Below are 13,291 nucleotides of genomic sequence, written 5' to 3'. Positions count from 1 at the left end.
TGGATCCGGGGCATCTGTTTGGGAGGCTGTAGGGAAGGTTTGTGGTGGGAGAACTGCCATTCTGCAGGGCAGGATTTGTGGACACAAAACCTCTGACTGGCTTTAGGCAAGGGATGCACTTGTGTCGCGAACACCCCGAGACCCACGCACCCGAGCCGCTCCGTCCTGAAAACGGCCGCAGAGAAAACAGCCAGCAGAGAACTAGCGCCCCCGAGAGGGTAGCAGCCGCAAGGTACCTGGGCGCCGCTCCGTACTGCTCACCTGTGAGCCACAGCCGGCCCCTCCAGGCGGAGCCCCGCACGACGCCCTTCCGGATTGGACGCGCTCGAAATCCCGGGGCGGGCATTAAGGCCTAGCGCTCTAGGGGACTGGCCACCCTGGCGGACCGACGTGCGGCCGACGGAGCTGGTTCGCCCGCGGCCCCAGCTGGGCGGAAGGCGGGCCCCTCTCCGCGGGTCCCCTGTCAGTCATTGGCTCCCTGCGGTTTCCTTGGGGACGTGGCGCCGCCGGCGGCCCAGGCCTCCTTCCGGCTCGGTTAGAGGCCGCGGGGAGCACCTCCGGACCTAGCAGAGCGGAGCTGAGGGAGCCGGCGGGCCGCTCGACCCGTGAGTGTGAGCTCGGGAGGGCTGCGGGGCCGGGAGGGGCGGACCGCGGGTTCCTCGAGGATGTCGCTGGCCCTCTAGAATACCCCGCTCCCAGGGAGCCTGGGTAGGGTCCACTGAGCCCCAGGAGCAAGAGCATACGGATCTGGAGTGGGAGCCCGGGGAGTGGGTGGACGCCATGAGCTTCTCGTGGTGGGGTATGGGGTCTAGTCTCGTGGGTACTGCTGGAGGTGAGCCGGAACCCCAACCAGCTCTTTCCAGGCTGCAGACTTCGGAGATGACTGGGACGAGAAGACCACCTTCTCAAGGCAAAAGGAAAAGGAGGTGACAGGCCTTGAGACCACTGAAGGGAACCCATGGCTAGGTAAGGTTGCAGACTTTATCCTCAGCTGGGAGCTCGGTGGGGGGTGGCTGGGAGATTGTTACGAGTGAGGTTTGCTCTAGGGCTGCATATGGACTTCGCAGCCTGGTCAGATGGATGCAAAGATCAAAGCTGCATTCTTTTGAAGGCAGATTCAACAATACCTTACAGCCCAGAGCCCCCGGGGTGATAGAGTGAGTGCTTGCTCAGCTCTGGTAAGTGCTAGATTGTAATGTTCTTTCAAATTTCCACTTGAGTGAGGCTAGGTGCCCCTTGGGGAGGTTAAAAAAAACCAAAAACCAAAAACAAAACAAAAAAATTTTTTTAAATGAACTTTGAAAACAGACCGAGGTCCTTCTGAATTACCATGGAAAGTGAACTTCACAGTTGAGTATGCTTATCCATACATTATAACACTCTGAAGCTTTCAGAAAAGATTAATGTGGATCTGTGGAGCAACAGGTACCAAATGAGACAGTTGTCAAATAGAGTAAGTGGAGAAAGATGCAGAACAGTAGGTATGATGTAAAAGCAAAGGAATGGAGATACACACACAGACACACACACAGATATATTACCTATATGGTATGTATTTATGCTTGTGTATACAAGAATATCCCTGGGTAACAGTGGTTGCCTCAGAGGGAAATGATGGGGTTAAGGCACAAGACTCACTTTCCACTATATATCCTTTAAACTGTTTGATTTTTTTTTATTGTGTGCATATGTTACCTATTAAAATATTTTTAAAAATCAGTTGAATAAATTTTCTGACTATCCAGTTTTTTTGACAGCATTCTTGATGGCAATGTTACAAGTGCTCTGATTCTTCAGTGTTATGAGATTGCACAGGGAGACTGGTGATCTTTTCATTAACATGAAGTTGGTTCTTTGAACTGCATCCCAAAGTGCACTCTGGAAAAAGAGCAGAGAAGCCTTTTTTTATTTATATAGTAGAAGCTCCATGAACTATATATGTCCTTTTCTAAAGTTCAAGAGTAAATGAACATTTAGACTTCTGGGGGCATAAATTTTTTGCCTTTATCAGGAAGCGCTTTAATTCAGCTTAAAAACCATTTTTTAGCACTGGATTGTAGAGACTTTTCTTACTAATGTTTGTCTCATTTCAGGATCAGTTTTTCCTACCTCTGCCCAGCCTCCTGGTACTTCACTGTGCCCACAGTGAGCCCATTTCCCCGGCAGCGGGTGGCACTCCTAGGACTCTTCTTCATATCCTGTCTCCTTTTGCTTATGTTAATCATGGACTTTAGACATTGGGGTGCTTCATTACCACGAGACAGGCAATACGAAAGGTGAGTCAGCTTTACATCGCTTCGATTGGCTTTGGTGTTGAAGTCATAAATATTTTGATAAGCTGTTTAACACATTACCACCTTTGACTCTTTTGGGGAATACCGCACTTTTATTAGTAAAACTGCATGCCACTTATTACATAAAGAAGATCTTAAGCCCCATTTCGGCAATGTTCAGTTTTGATTCAGCAATGCTGTTGCTGCATTTTAACCATGAAAGACATCTTTCTGTTCTTTTGTCTTGGTGGGCTGACTTACTGGGTGCATAAATGTTTAGGATTGTTATGTACTCTTGATGAATTGACCCTTTTATCATTATTAAATGACTCTGTTTATCTTTGATTATATCCTTTGCTCTGAAATCTACTAGTCTGGTATTAATATATCAACAGCAACTTCAGCTTTCTTGTGTCAGTGTTAGCATGATAGATGTTTTTCCATTCTTTTAGTTTTAGCCTATTTGTGTCTTTATGTTTAAAGTGAGCTTCTTGTAGGCAGAGTTTAGTTGAGTCTTTCTTTCTACCCAATCTGACAATGTCTGCCTTTTATTTGGGCCCTTCAGGCTATTTACATTTATCAATTGTTTAGATTTTAATCTGTCTTGCTATTTGTTTTCTGCTTGTCACATCTGTTCTTTGTTTGTCTTTCCTCTTTTTTTCCCTTCTTTTGAATTGAGTACATTTTTTATGATTCCATTTTAGCCCCTTTCTTGGCTTATTAGATATAACTCTGTTTTTATTTTTTCAGTGGTTGCTTTAGGGTTTAGAGTATACATCTTTAACTTATTACTTCAAGTAATATTATACCTCTTCACACACAGTGTAAGAACCTAACAACAGTGTACTTTCATTCCTCTCTTTCCCCTTGGCCTTGGTGCTATTGTTGTCATATCTTTTACTTCTACATATGTTATAAGCTCCACCATGTGTTATTATTTTTGCTTTAAGCATTCAATTATTTTTTAAAGAGGTTTTTAAAAATAAGAAAAAAAGGCTTGTATATTTACCATTTCTGGGCCTCTTCATTCCTTTGTGTAGATTTCATATTTCCATCTGGTATCATTTTCCTTTTGCCTAAAGGTCTTCCTTTAACATTTCTAGTAGTGTGAGTTTGTGGTTGGTGAATTCTTTAAACTTTTATGTGACTGGAAAAGTCTTTATTTTGTTTTCCCTTTAAAAGAAATGTTCACTGAGTATGGAACTCTAGGTTGATCGTTTTCTTCTTTCATTACTTTACAGACGATGCTTCACTGTCTTCTGGCTTGTCTTAGGAGAAGTCTGCTGCCATTTTTATCTTTGTTCTCTCTGTACATAATATGTCTTCCTCTGGCTGCTTTTAAGGTTTTCTCTTTATCACTGGTTTTAAACAATTCGATTATGATGTGCCTTGGTGTAGTTTTCTTCATGATTCTTTTTTCTTTTTAAGATTTTTTTAAAAATTATTTTTATTTTTTAAAATTTATTTTATTTTATTTTTGGTTGTGTTGGGTCTTCGTTGCTGCGCACGGGCTTTTCTCTGGTTGTGGCAAGCGGGGGCTACTCTTCATTGGGGTGCACAGGCTTCTCATTGCAGTGGCTTGTCTTGTTGTGGAGCATGGGCTCTAGGCACGTGGGCTTCAGTAGTTGTGGCATGTGGGCTCAGTAGTTGTGGCTCGCGGGCTCCAGAGTGCAGGTTTAGTAGTTGTGACACACAGACTTAGTTGCTCCATGGCATGTGGGGTCTTCCTGGACCAGTGAGTCCAGGAAGTGGTGATCTATATAGCTGGAGAGGTAGATCAGGCTGGGCCTATTAAGCCATTTTAGGGGGTTTAGACTTTATCTTAAGGGCAGAGGGAAGACTTTGAAAGGCTTTGAAGAGTGATATGATCAGAAATGCTTTTTACAGAAAGGTCATTTTGATGGCATGGTGGAGAATGAATTGGAATCCTCCAGTAGAGAGATGATGGTGGCCTAGACTTGGGTGGTAGCAATGATGATGAAGAGAAGTAAATGCATCTGAGGGATACGTGGGAGGTGGAGTGATCTGATAGTTCTTATCTACCACCAAACTCAGGTGGCCAGATTCAATAAATACTTATGCTGAATTAATTGAAACAAGTTAGCCACAGAGCTAAGGAACACACAGACTGTGCCTGTGTAATGAGCGTAACAAAATCCTCACACCCTGTAATGCTCTGGCTGAGCAGCCAGCAGCCATATAGCCTAGAGCTCCTTGTTCTTTAATGAAATGTTAATGAAATGTGCATATGGCTACAAATTACCATGTGTCCTTAAACTTCACTCATGGCTGCCTACATGAGTCATTTAGGAAGCAAACATCTGTTGAGAGCTTGCTGTGTGTGTGACTCTGTGCTAGGCGCTAGGGTACAAAGATGAATAAAACGTGGCCCCTGAACTCATGCAATTAATAATCTAGTTAGAGAGGCAGATGTGAAGGAATAATTGTTTCCTAATGAGATAATAGTTTAAGTATAACTATGTAGAATCAGGAATAAAGAATCAGGAACTGTACATAGTCAAGAATGAGGAATAAAGTTAAGAATCAGAACTTAATAAGAAGAGGCTCATGAGTAACCAAATTTGATATCACTGAGTTCATGTACTAAGCGCTTATGTACTATACTGATAAGAAAGGCTCTCACATAGAGGCTGTTTACTTTTGTTTTACATACTGTTTTTTTTTAATTTTTTTCAACTTTTTATTTTATATTGGAGTGTAGTTTGTTAACAGTGTTGTGTTAGTTTCAGGTGTACAGCAAAGCGATTCAGTTATTCATATACATATATCTATTCTTTTTCAAATTCCTGCCCCATTTAGGTTGTTACATAATATTGAGCAGAGTTTCTTGTGCTGTATAGTAGGTCCTTGTTGGTTATCCATTTTATTTTATTTATTTATTTTATTTATTTATTTTTGTCTGCGCTGGGTCTTTGTTGCTGCACGTGGACTTTCTCTAGTTGCGGGGAGCGGGGGCTACTCTTCGTTGTGCGCAGGCTTCTCATTGCGGTGGCTTCTCTTGTTGTAGAGCACGGGCTCTAGGGTGCGCAGGCTTCAGTAGTTGTGGCACACGGGCTCAGTAGTTGTGGCTCACAGGCTCTAGAGCGCAGGCTCAGTAGTTGTGGCGCATGGGCTTAGTCACTCCGCGGCATGTGGGATCCTCCCGGACCAGGGCTCGAACCCATGTCCCCCGCATTGGCAGGCGGATTCTTAACCACTATGCCACCAGGGAAGTCCCTATCCATTTTAAATATAGTACTGTGTACTTGTGCATACTGTTGTAATTAGCTTGGTTCTCTCTTGTCTCAGGACACAGCAAATAATAGCAAGTTAGAATGGTGGTAGTGGGAAGGGTGTGATGGTCATTAGATGTGGGCACACTGATGACGGTAATTAATAACGTACTGACATCTTGACAGTGAGGCAGGAGAGAGGAAATTTATTAAAAGTAGACTCAGGGGCTTCCCTGGTGGCGCAGTGGTTAAGAATCCACCTGCCAATGCGGGGGACCTGGGTTCGAGCCCTGGTCTGGGAAGATCCCACATGCCGCAGAGCAACTAAGCCCATGCGCCACAACTACTGAGCCTGAGCTCTAGAGCATGCGAGCCACAACTACTAAGCCCGCGTGCCACAACTACTGAAGACCACACATCTAGAGCCAGTGCTCCGCAACAAGACAAGCCACCACAGTGAGAAGCCTGTGCACCTCAACGAAGAGTAGGCCCTGCTCGCCACAACTAGAGAAAAGCCCGTGCTCAGCAGCGAAGACCCAACACAGCCAAAAAAAAAAAAAAAGTAGACTCAGTCACTCAGAATTTCTACAGACCATTTCTATAGTGCTAAACAGTTCTACACATTTTGTTAAAACTATTTTATTATACAGTCTAATTATTTGTGTTAACGATGACCTTAAGTCAGTGGTTTTCAACTTTATGTAACCGAATTACTTGGGGACCTTTAAAAAATGCAAATAACTGGACTTTTTCTCAAGGTGATTCTAATATGCAGTCTAAGTTGGGAACCATTGCTCTACAGTTTAGTTATATTTATCTGGGAACGAAGTATTGTGGTATAGGGGAAAGAGATTGAATTTAGAGCTAATCAGCCCGTCATTCTCTAGTTGGGTTATCTCAGACAGGTGCTCTATTCTGGGATCTCATTTCTTTAAGTATAAAGTGGAGGTAAAATGCCTGACTTGTCTTGTCATTTGGATTAAAAAAGAAAAACACCTAGCACTGCCTGGTACATCACAGATATTAGTCTTATTAGTATTATTTGGAATAATCTTGATTTTTCTGTTCTCTAATTCTGTTTTGTGCCCTGCAAATATGCAGTGAAGATAAGGGGAAGCATTATCTCCATTTAAATTTTTTTCCTTCCAGAATTTCTTTTCTGTGGCAGCTGTTACTACTTAGGCACTGGTAAGCACTAGCTGATGATAAAATGATTAAACAAATAATTAGGAATTGATGAAAACACCTAACACTCAAGTTCAACAGCTTATAAAAAATTAGGACAAGTGCTTGTGGTTGTGATTTTTATATTACATACATTGAATATAGTCATATTTTTTCCACCTTAAATTGTTCTTAATTCACATGATGAAATTATATCAATATTTTATATAGAAAAAATGTTTTAATTTGAATTTTTTCAGCCATTGGTAGAACCTAGCATATCACTTCTTTTTTTTAATTTTTAAATTTTATTTTATTTATTTTTTTATACAGCAGGTTCTTATTAGTTATCTATCCTATACATATTAGTATATCTATAGCATATCACTTCTGAGGTGATATGGCCCAGGATTTTAGAAGCCTGCATGGGGGTTTTCCCTCAGTAGTTTCAAAACTGAAGAGCTGTTGTTTTACAAACATATACCCACATTGCTTCTGGAAGGAGAAAGCAGAAGGTTTGCATCAGAACTAGAATTTAGGAAAAGGTAAATTTACAGATTGATGGGTGTCAGTAAGGATAGAATCCAGAATTTTTTTTTAAATTTATATTTCTAAAACAAACTTTATTTTTTAGAGCAGTTTTAGGTTCACAGCTAAATTGAGCAGAAGGACAGAGAGGTTTCCCATAAACCTCTTGCCTTCCCCCCGCCAACACGCACAACAAAGCTGTTTTTAAGAATAATTTTTGTTAGATGTGTTTTAATCAACTATTTATCTAGTATGTGGCATATAAGATGGGCTCCAACAACTTCATCATACTTAATTCATATTTTACACCCATTTATTCATTCATCTATTCACTTACTCAACAAACACTGTCTACACTGTGGTATCCAATAGGGTAGCCACTACCCACAGAGGCTATTTAAATATAAATTAATTTAAATTAAATAAAAAATTCAGTTCCTTATTTGTACTAGTCACATTTCGAGTGTTCACTGTGTGGCTAGTAGCTATCCTATCAGACAGTGCAGAAAGGGAATATTTCCATCATATCAGAAAGTTCTGCTGGAAAGTGCTAGTCCTGGATACTGGGTAAATTGTTAAAATTTATTAATAATTTTTAGTATAAGGGGTGCTTTTAGCATGTATTCATACATGTTGTGCAAGACAAACAGTGAACCGTTCTTACTTAAATGTTCTGTATATTCAGTACATTTCTTTTTCACCTTAATGTTTAATATTGTTCACTTTTTGGTAACCCCACTACTGTCTTTATTAGTGGGGAAATATTTGTCTGGTTGACTTATTGTCCTGAAGAACGTAGCTATTGAAAGGTGGTGCCTCATGTTCCTTTGCCATCTGGGAATAACTGAATGAGCACTACTGTGTCAGCAATCAGCTCAATACTGACCTTCCTTAGGAGTTTTAATTCTGTTTAAAGCAAGTGAAAAAGAGCCATTACTTATGGTTAGAATAAAAATGATAAACAGATATACAGGTGAAGTTAAGGGTTCTTATGTACAGTGGAAAAATTCAGAGATTTTGCTGGTGAAATTGAAGGCATTTATTTGCATTTATTCATTTACTTGTCCTTAATGGTGTTTATAATGTTTATAAGCAGAGCTTTAAATTATAAATGTTCCTGACTGCTCTGATTAATCTTGTTAGGAGATAAGTAGTAACCTTACAAGATGCTTTTCTGGGTATGTATTGCTATCATCAGTCATGCATAGCTACTTTGGCTACAATGTCATTATATTTGGTTTTGAGCCTTGAACAGAGTTGGGATATGATGACATTCATCAAAGAAGTGGTAGCTCCATGCTGATGGGGGACCACTTTAATGGACTTTTGGCATATTACTGAGTTCTTTTTGAACTCTAGAAGTGGTAATTAGTGTTGATTTTGTAAGCTAGGTAATCGTTTGGTTAGTTATAGCTCTAATGCTGTTAATGTCTTGAGGATAATGGCAACGAAAAGCAATGTCTTCCAGTTCTACCTTGGGTGATGTATATGTGGGTATCTTTCTTTTCATTGACTCAGCAGTGACCAGAGGGAAATCATGTTTCTCAAATAGAGGGGATATATGTGTGTGAGGCGGGGGTAAGTGCATGTGATGGTGAATCAGATGTTGAGGGATCCAAAGCTTTTGGAACTTTTCTCTTGGGCTTTAGGTCTTCTTTAGGGGTTGACAGTGCAGTATCAGCAAAGCAGAAGGATCCAGAAATGCAAGTAATTAACCATGATGGCTAAGGCTGGGACTGCAAATCAGAAATGAAAATATCCGAGAAAGGACCAGTGATCCATCCGCGTTAGGAGCCTAGACAGAGGAAGACCTTCAGGTGGTTGAAAAGTGTAAGAAGCCTGATTAGGTCATAAGAGGTCAGAATTCCAGAACTTTCTGCGGCCTGAAGCAACTGATCAAGGATTCAGGTGGGAAATGTAACATAAATGTCATCTGGTCCTATCTTTCTCCCTAGTATTCTAGTGTCAGCTGACTTTTTTCTGCCAATGCACACATGGCGACTTCTAAGAGAAGAGAAAGCAAAGTTGAGTTGTACCCAAATGAGAGCTGTAAAGTTGCTTATCTTGACAGGAACCAAAGAGGATGACAGGATGCTTTGGAAAGCCATTGAAATTTTCTAAGGAGACCAACTGATTTTGAATATAGCTATACAAAGACATAGATGAATTATTAACAAACTAGCAGCTTCATATTGTGAGCTCTAGGCCCAAGCCAATCAGGATTGATTGATACGTATCAGAGAAATGTGAGGAACATTGTGTCTGTATTGAGGTATGCAGATAAGGTAATTGCTCTTGAGAAGCTGAGAGTCTAAATGGAGAGGTGGAGCAAACAAATATGAAAGAACTCTTAGGGCTCATACTGAAATGTAAGCAAACTGCTTAAAGAGAATGACACTCCACATGTTAGAACAGAAGGAGGAGGCCTTTTTTAGATCATTACAAGAATCAGCTTGTTGAGGGGAGGCTTCTGGAGAACTGGGAAGCCATATCAAAGAAGGGAAAGGGGGAGGAATAGGTAGAGAAGCAAACGGATGTTAGAAAAAAGGTCGCGTTAGAGTAGTGGTTCTCAAAGTGCTTACTGACGCTTGGGAGTCTCTGAGACCCTTTCAGGGAGTGTGTGAGGCCAAAGCTATTTTGATGATAATACTAAGATGTTGTTTGCCCTTTTAAAAAATTGTGGTTAAAAACGCATAACACAATTTACCCATCTTAACCATTTTTAAGTGTATAGTTCAGTACCGTTAAGTATATTCACATGGCTATGAAGCCAATCTCCAGAACTTTTTCATCTTGCAAATCTGAAACTCTATACCCATTAGACAACAACCCCTAATTTTTCCCTGTCCCCAGCCCCTGGTAACCACTATTCCATTTTCTGTTTCTATGAATTTGCTTACTTTACCTACTTCATATAAGTGGAATTATCTAGTATTTGTCTTTTGTGACTGGCTTATTTCACTTAGCATAATGTCCTCAAGGTTCACCCATGTTGTAGCGTATGGCAGGATTTCCTTCTTTTTTTTAAGGCTGAATCATATTCCATTGTATGTATATATCACATTTTGTTTATCCATTCATCTGTCATGGACCTCCGAGTTGCTTCTACCTTTTGGCTATGGTGATACTATTTGCCTTTTTCACTGAGTTGACATTTACACTGATGATGCAAAAGCGATGGTGGGTAAAACTGCTGGTGCCTTAGCACAAATCAAGATAGAGCACCAAATTATACTAGTAGTTATGGCAGTCTTCGCTGTCACACAATTGCAGTGGGAAGAAAAGTCTAATTCCACTTAAGAATATCTTTTTAATATTCTGTGTGACAAAATGGGAAATAGGAATTAATCACTTCTGTTGCCTACTCAGGTTGTCTCAAGGAAAAGCACTTAGGCAACTGTTTGAGTTGTGAGCTGAACACAGTCATGGAATACTATTTTTCACTTGAAAGAATAACTGTCAGAAAAACTGTAGATTTCAGATGTGGGTATTTCATAGACATTTTCTTGCAAATGAATGAAGTAAAAACCTGTCACTTCAAGGAAAATAACTGTCAGTATTTATTGCCAGTGATAAAATTTGAGCTTTTAAGTGAAAATTAGAAGTTTGGGAAGTTTGTATCTGCCACTGTGAGTTTGATAGCTTCCCAATACTTAAAAGACTTTTTTGATAAAATTGGTAGTGATATTCATGAATGTGTGTGGTTTTTTGGTAGAATGAAATGTATCAACATTAAGAAGATTTGCATAGCTCAGCGAACCAGTATTTTCCAGTATACGATGTGAGAACATTACGCATGGGTAAAAGCAATTTAAAGTGAAAGATAGACCAGTGCATTTTAATGTGACAGTATGAAAAGTTCTTAGAGTTTAGATTCCACATTGCAACCAACCTTTAAGAAACTCCACTTGTCGAGTTTCAGTGTAGTACCAATGATCTAAAAAGTACTCTTCCCTTTTCCAACAACATACCTGGGTGAAGCTTGATTTTCTTCATAGACTTCAATCAAAACAACTTATCGTAACAGATTGAATACAGAAGCAAATATGAGAATCTAGTTATCTTCTATTAATCCAGACACAAAAGAGATTTGCAGAACTCTAAAACAATGCCACTCTTCTAACTTTTTTGTTTTAGAAAATAGTTGTTTTTCATAAAATATGTTCATATGTAATGAGTTTGCTATTGTGTCTAAATAAATAAATAAGTATTTTTAAATGTTCTGTTTTATTTTTTAACATGGTAAATGTAGATAGATGTACCACAAAAGCTCTTTGGGGTCCAATAATTTTTTTAAGGCTATAAAGTGGTCCTGAGCCTCCAAATTTTGAGAACCAATGTACTGGAAAAAGTTATTCATTAAGCAGGAGGGGACAGGATCCAGAATCTTGTCAAAGAGAAGTAGAAGGGGTGGTTTTCAGAGAAGGAAAGCAGATAAAGATCTGTGAAGTAGAAAGATTGCTGATGAGAAATGAAAAGTCACTTTGGGCTGGAGATGGATTATCTTGCCTATTTCTTCTCTATCTGTGGCCCACAGATGTCTGCCCAGCTTTCCTGTGATAGAAGTGAGCTGTTATGAGTTGACTGGTGGATTGTGAGCCCATTTTAGCCCAATCATTTGATTAGAATGGGAAAGTCTGTGGTGGAATGGAATCTTTAGGACTGTAAACTTTCTAGTGTGTAACAGACTTTTACCATCTGCTTCACTTCCTGCAACTCACTCTCATATCAGATCCAGAAAAAAGTTCTACCTGACCCTATCCTATGCAATAATTTACAGCATTGTATTGAAGCTCAAATATATGTTCTCCTCTTTTTAAAATAATGCATTTTGTGTTATAGAATAGGAAAGGTACTCAGCTCTACTTTTTTGATTTCAGAGCTGTTTCTACACGGTCTTCTTTTCATCAGGTTTGCTTTTCTCTCCAAAGTAAGGAACTCTGTAGTCTGTGTAGCAATGTGAAATCACCAGTAAACACAGGCTAGATTGTTCTGAGAGGTATGACACATGGCTTACTTTTCTGGATTTACTGTGAAGGGAATGTTACCTGCAATTCAAGGCCCCTCACTTGCATGGGCCCCTTTTGTATTTGTAATGTTGAATATTTTGTGTAAAAGAACCTTCCTCCCCCATTATATTAGTTTCAGGCTCCACAAAAGCTAGTTCTAAAGGGTTCTATGTAAGGGTCTTGGGGATCTGGGCATTACCGCTAAAGACAATGTTGGATGATAGGGCAGAAGGGAGTTTAGGTGTATTACTTGAAAAAATTCACAACATTACTTTCAGAATATTCATTCAATTATTAGCTCAACCTATGGTAATATTTATTCAAATTTAATAGAATCTAGAAGGCAAAATTTTAGTCTGCCTACCATGCATTATATATTAGCGTCAAGAAAGAGCTCTCCAGGCTTCCCTGGTGGCGCAGTGGTTGGGAGTCCGCCTGCCAATGCAGGGGACACGGGTTTGTGCCCCGGTCTGGGAAGATCCCACATGCCGCGGAGCGGCTGGGCCCATGAGCCATGGCCACTGAGCCTGCGCGTCCAGAGCCTGTGCTCCGCAACAGGAGAGGCCACAACAGTGAGAGGCCCACGTACCGCAAAAAAAAAGAAAAAGAAAGAAAGAGCTGTCCTTTTTCGAGTAATAAGCTAAAAGCCATTCTCATTCTCACCGGGCTGCTCTTCAGGTGAAGCCTTTGAAGAGGAGTCATCAGTGACGTTTGTACTTTTCAGACCTGTATGCTCTGAGGAAACTTTAATATTTATTAAAGCCTCATCACTCAGAAGAAGGGTTTTACCAGCTTTTAGCCTTCTTTTCTTTCTGGATATTTCAGCCCTTTTCTCCAGAGAGTCTTCTGCTATTTGTTCTCCCAATAGTTATGTAACAAGCACAGCACTGAGCTAACTGCTCAACATACATTTTGGCCTCTCTGAGAGTAGAGACTCCTAACTACCCTCATTTCACAGACGAGGGAACAGCTTGAGAGAAGTAATTTCCTGAAGGTCACAAAACATAGGAAGTGCTAGAGCTGAGACTCAAACCTTGGGGTTTTGGTGGTAACATCTTTACTTGTTCCATCTTCCTGCTGTCAG

The 13,291-nt window shown here is 40.4% G+C and overlaps 1 protein-coding gene across 1 annotated transcript in view; it reads left to right on the top strand.

Annotated features, from left to right (window-relative positions):
- The first annotated feature begins 486 nt into the window (after positions 1-486).
- The window catches only part of ENTPD7 (ectonucleoside triphosphate diphosphohydrolase 7), a 37,636-nt gene continuing 24,831 nt past the window's right edge, over positions 487-13,291 (top strand). Inside the window, exons 1-3 of the mRNA XM_030865306.2 lie at positions 487-605; positions 864-966; positions 2,094-2,276. Coding sequence (XP_030721166.1) covers positions 959-966; positions 2,094-2,276 — 191 coding nt within the window. The 5' untranslated portion in view covers positions 487-605; positions 864-958. The remainder of the gene's footprint in view (positions 606-863; positions 967-2,093; positions 2,277-13,291) is intronic.

This window comes from Globicephala melas, chromosome 16, assembly GCF_963455315.2.
Source record: "Globicephala melas chromosome 16, mGloMel1.2, whole genome shotgun sequence".
In the NCBI taxonomy this organism is placed as follows: Eukaryota; Metazoa; Chordata; class Mammalia; order Artiodactyla; family Delphinidae; genus Globicephala; species Globicephala melas.
The sequence above is the reverse complement of the archived record's forward strand: the minus strand, read 5'-3'. Positions and strand labels throughout refer to the sequence as shown.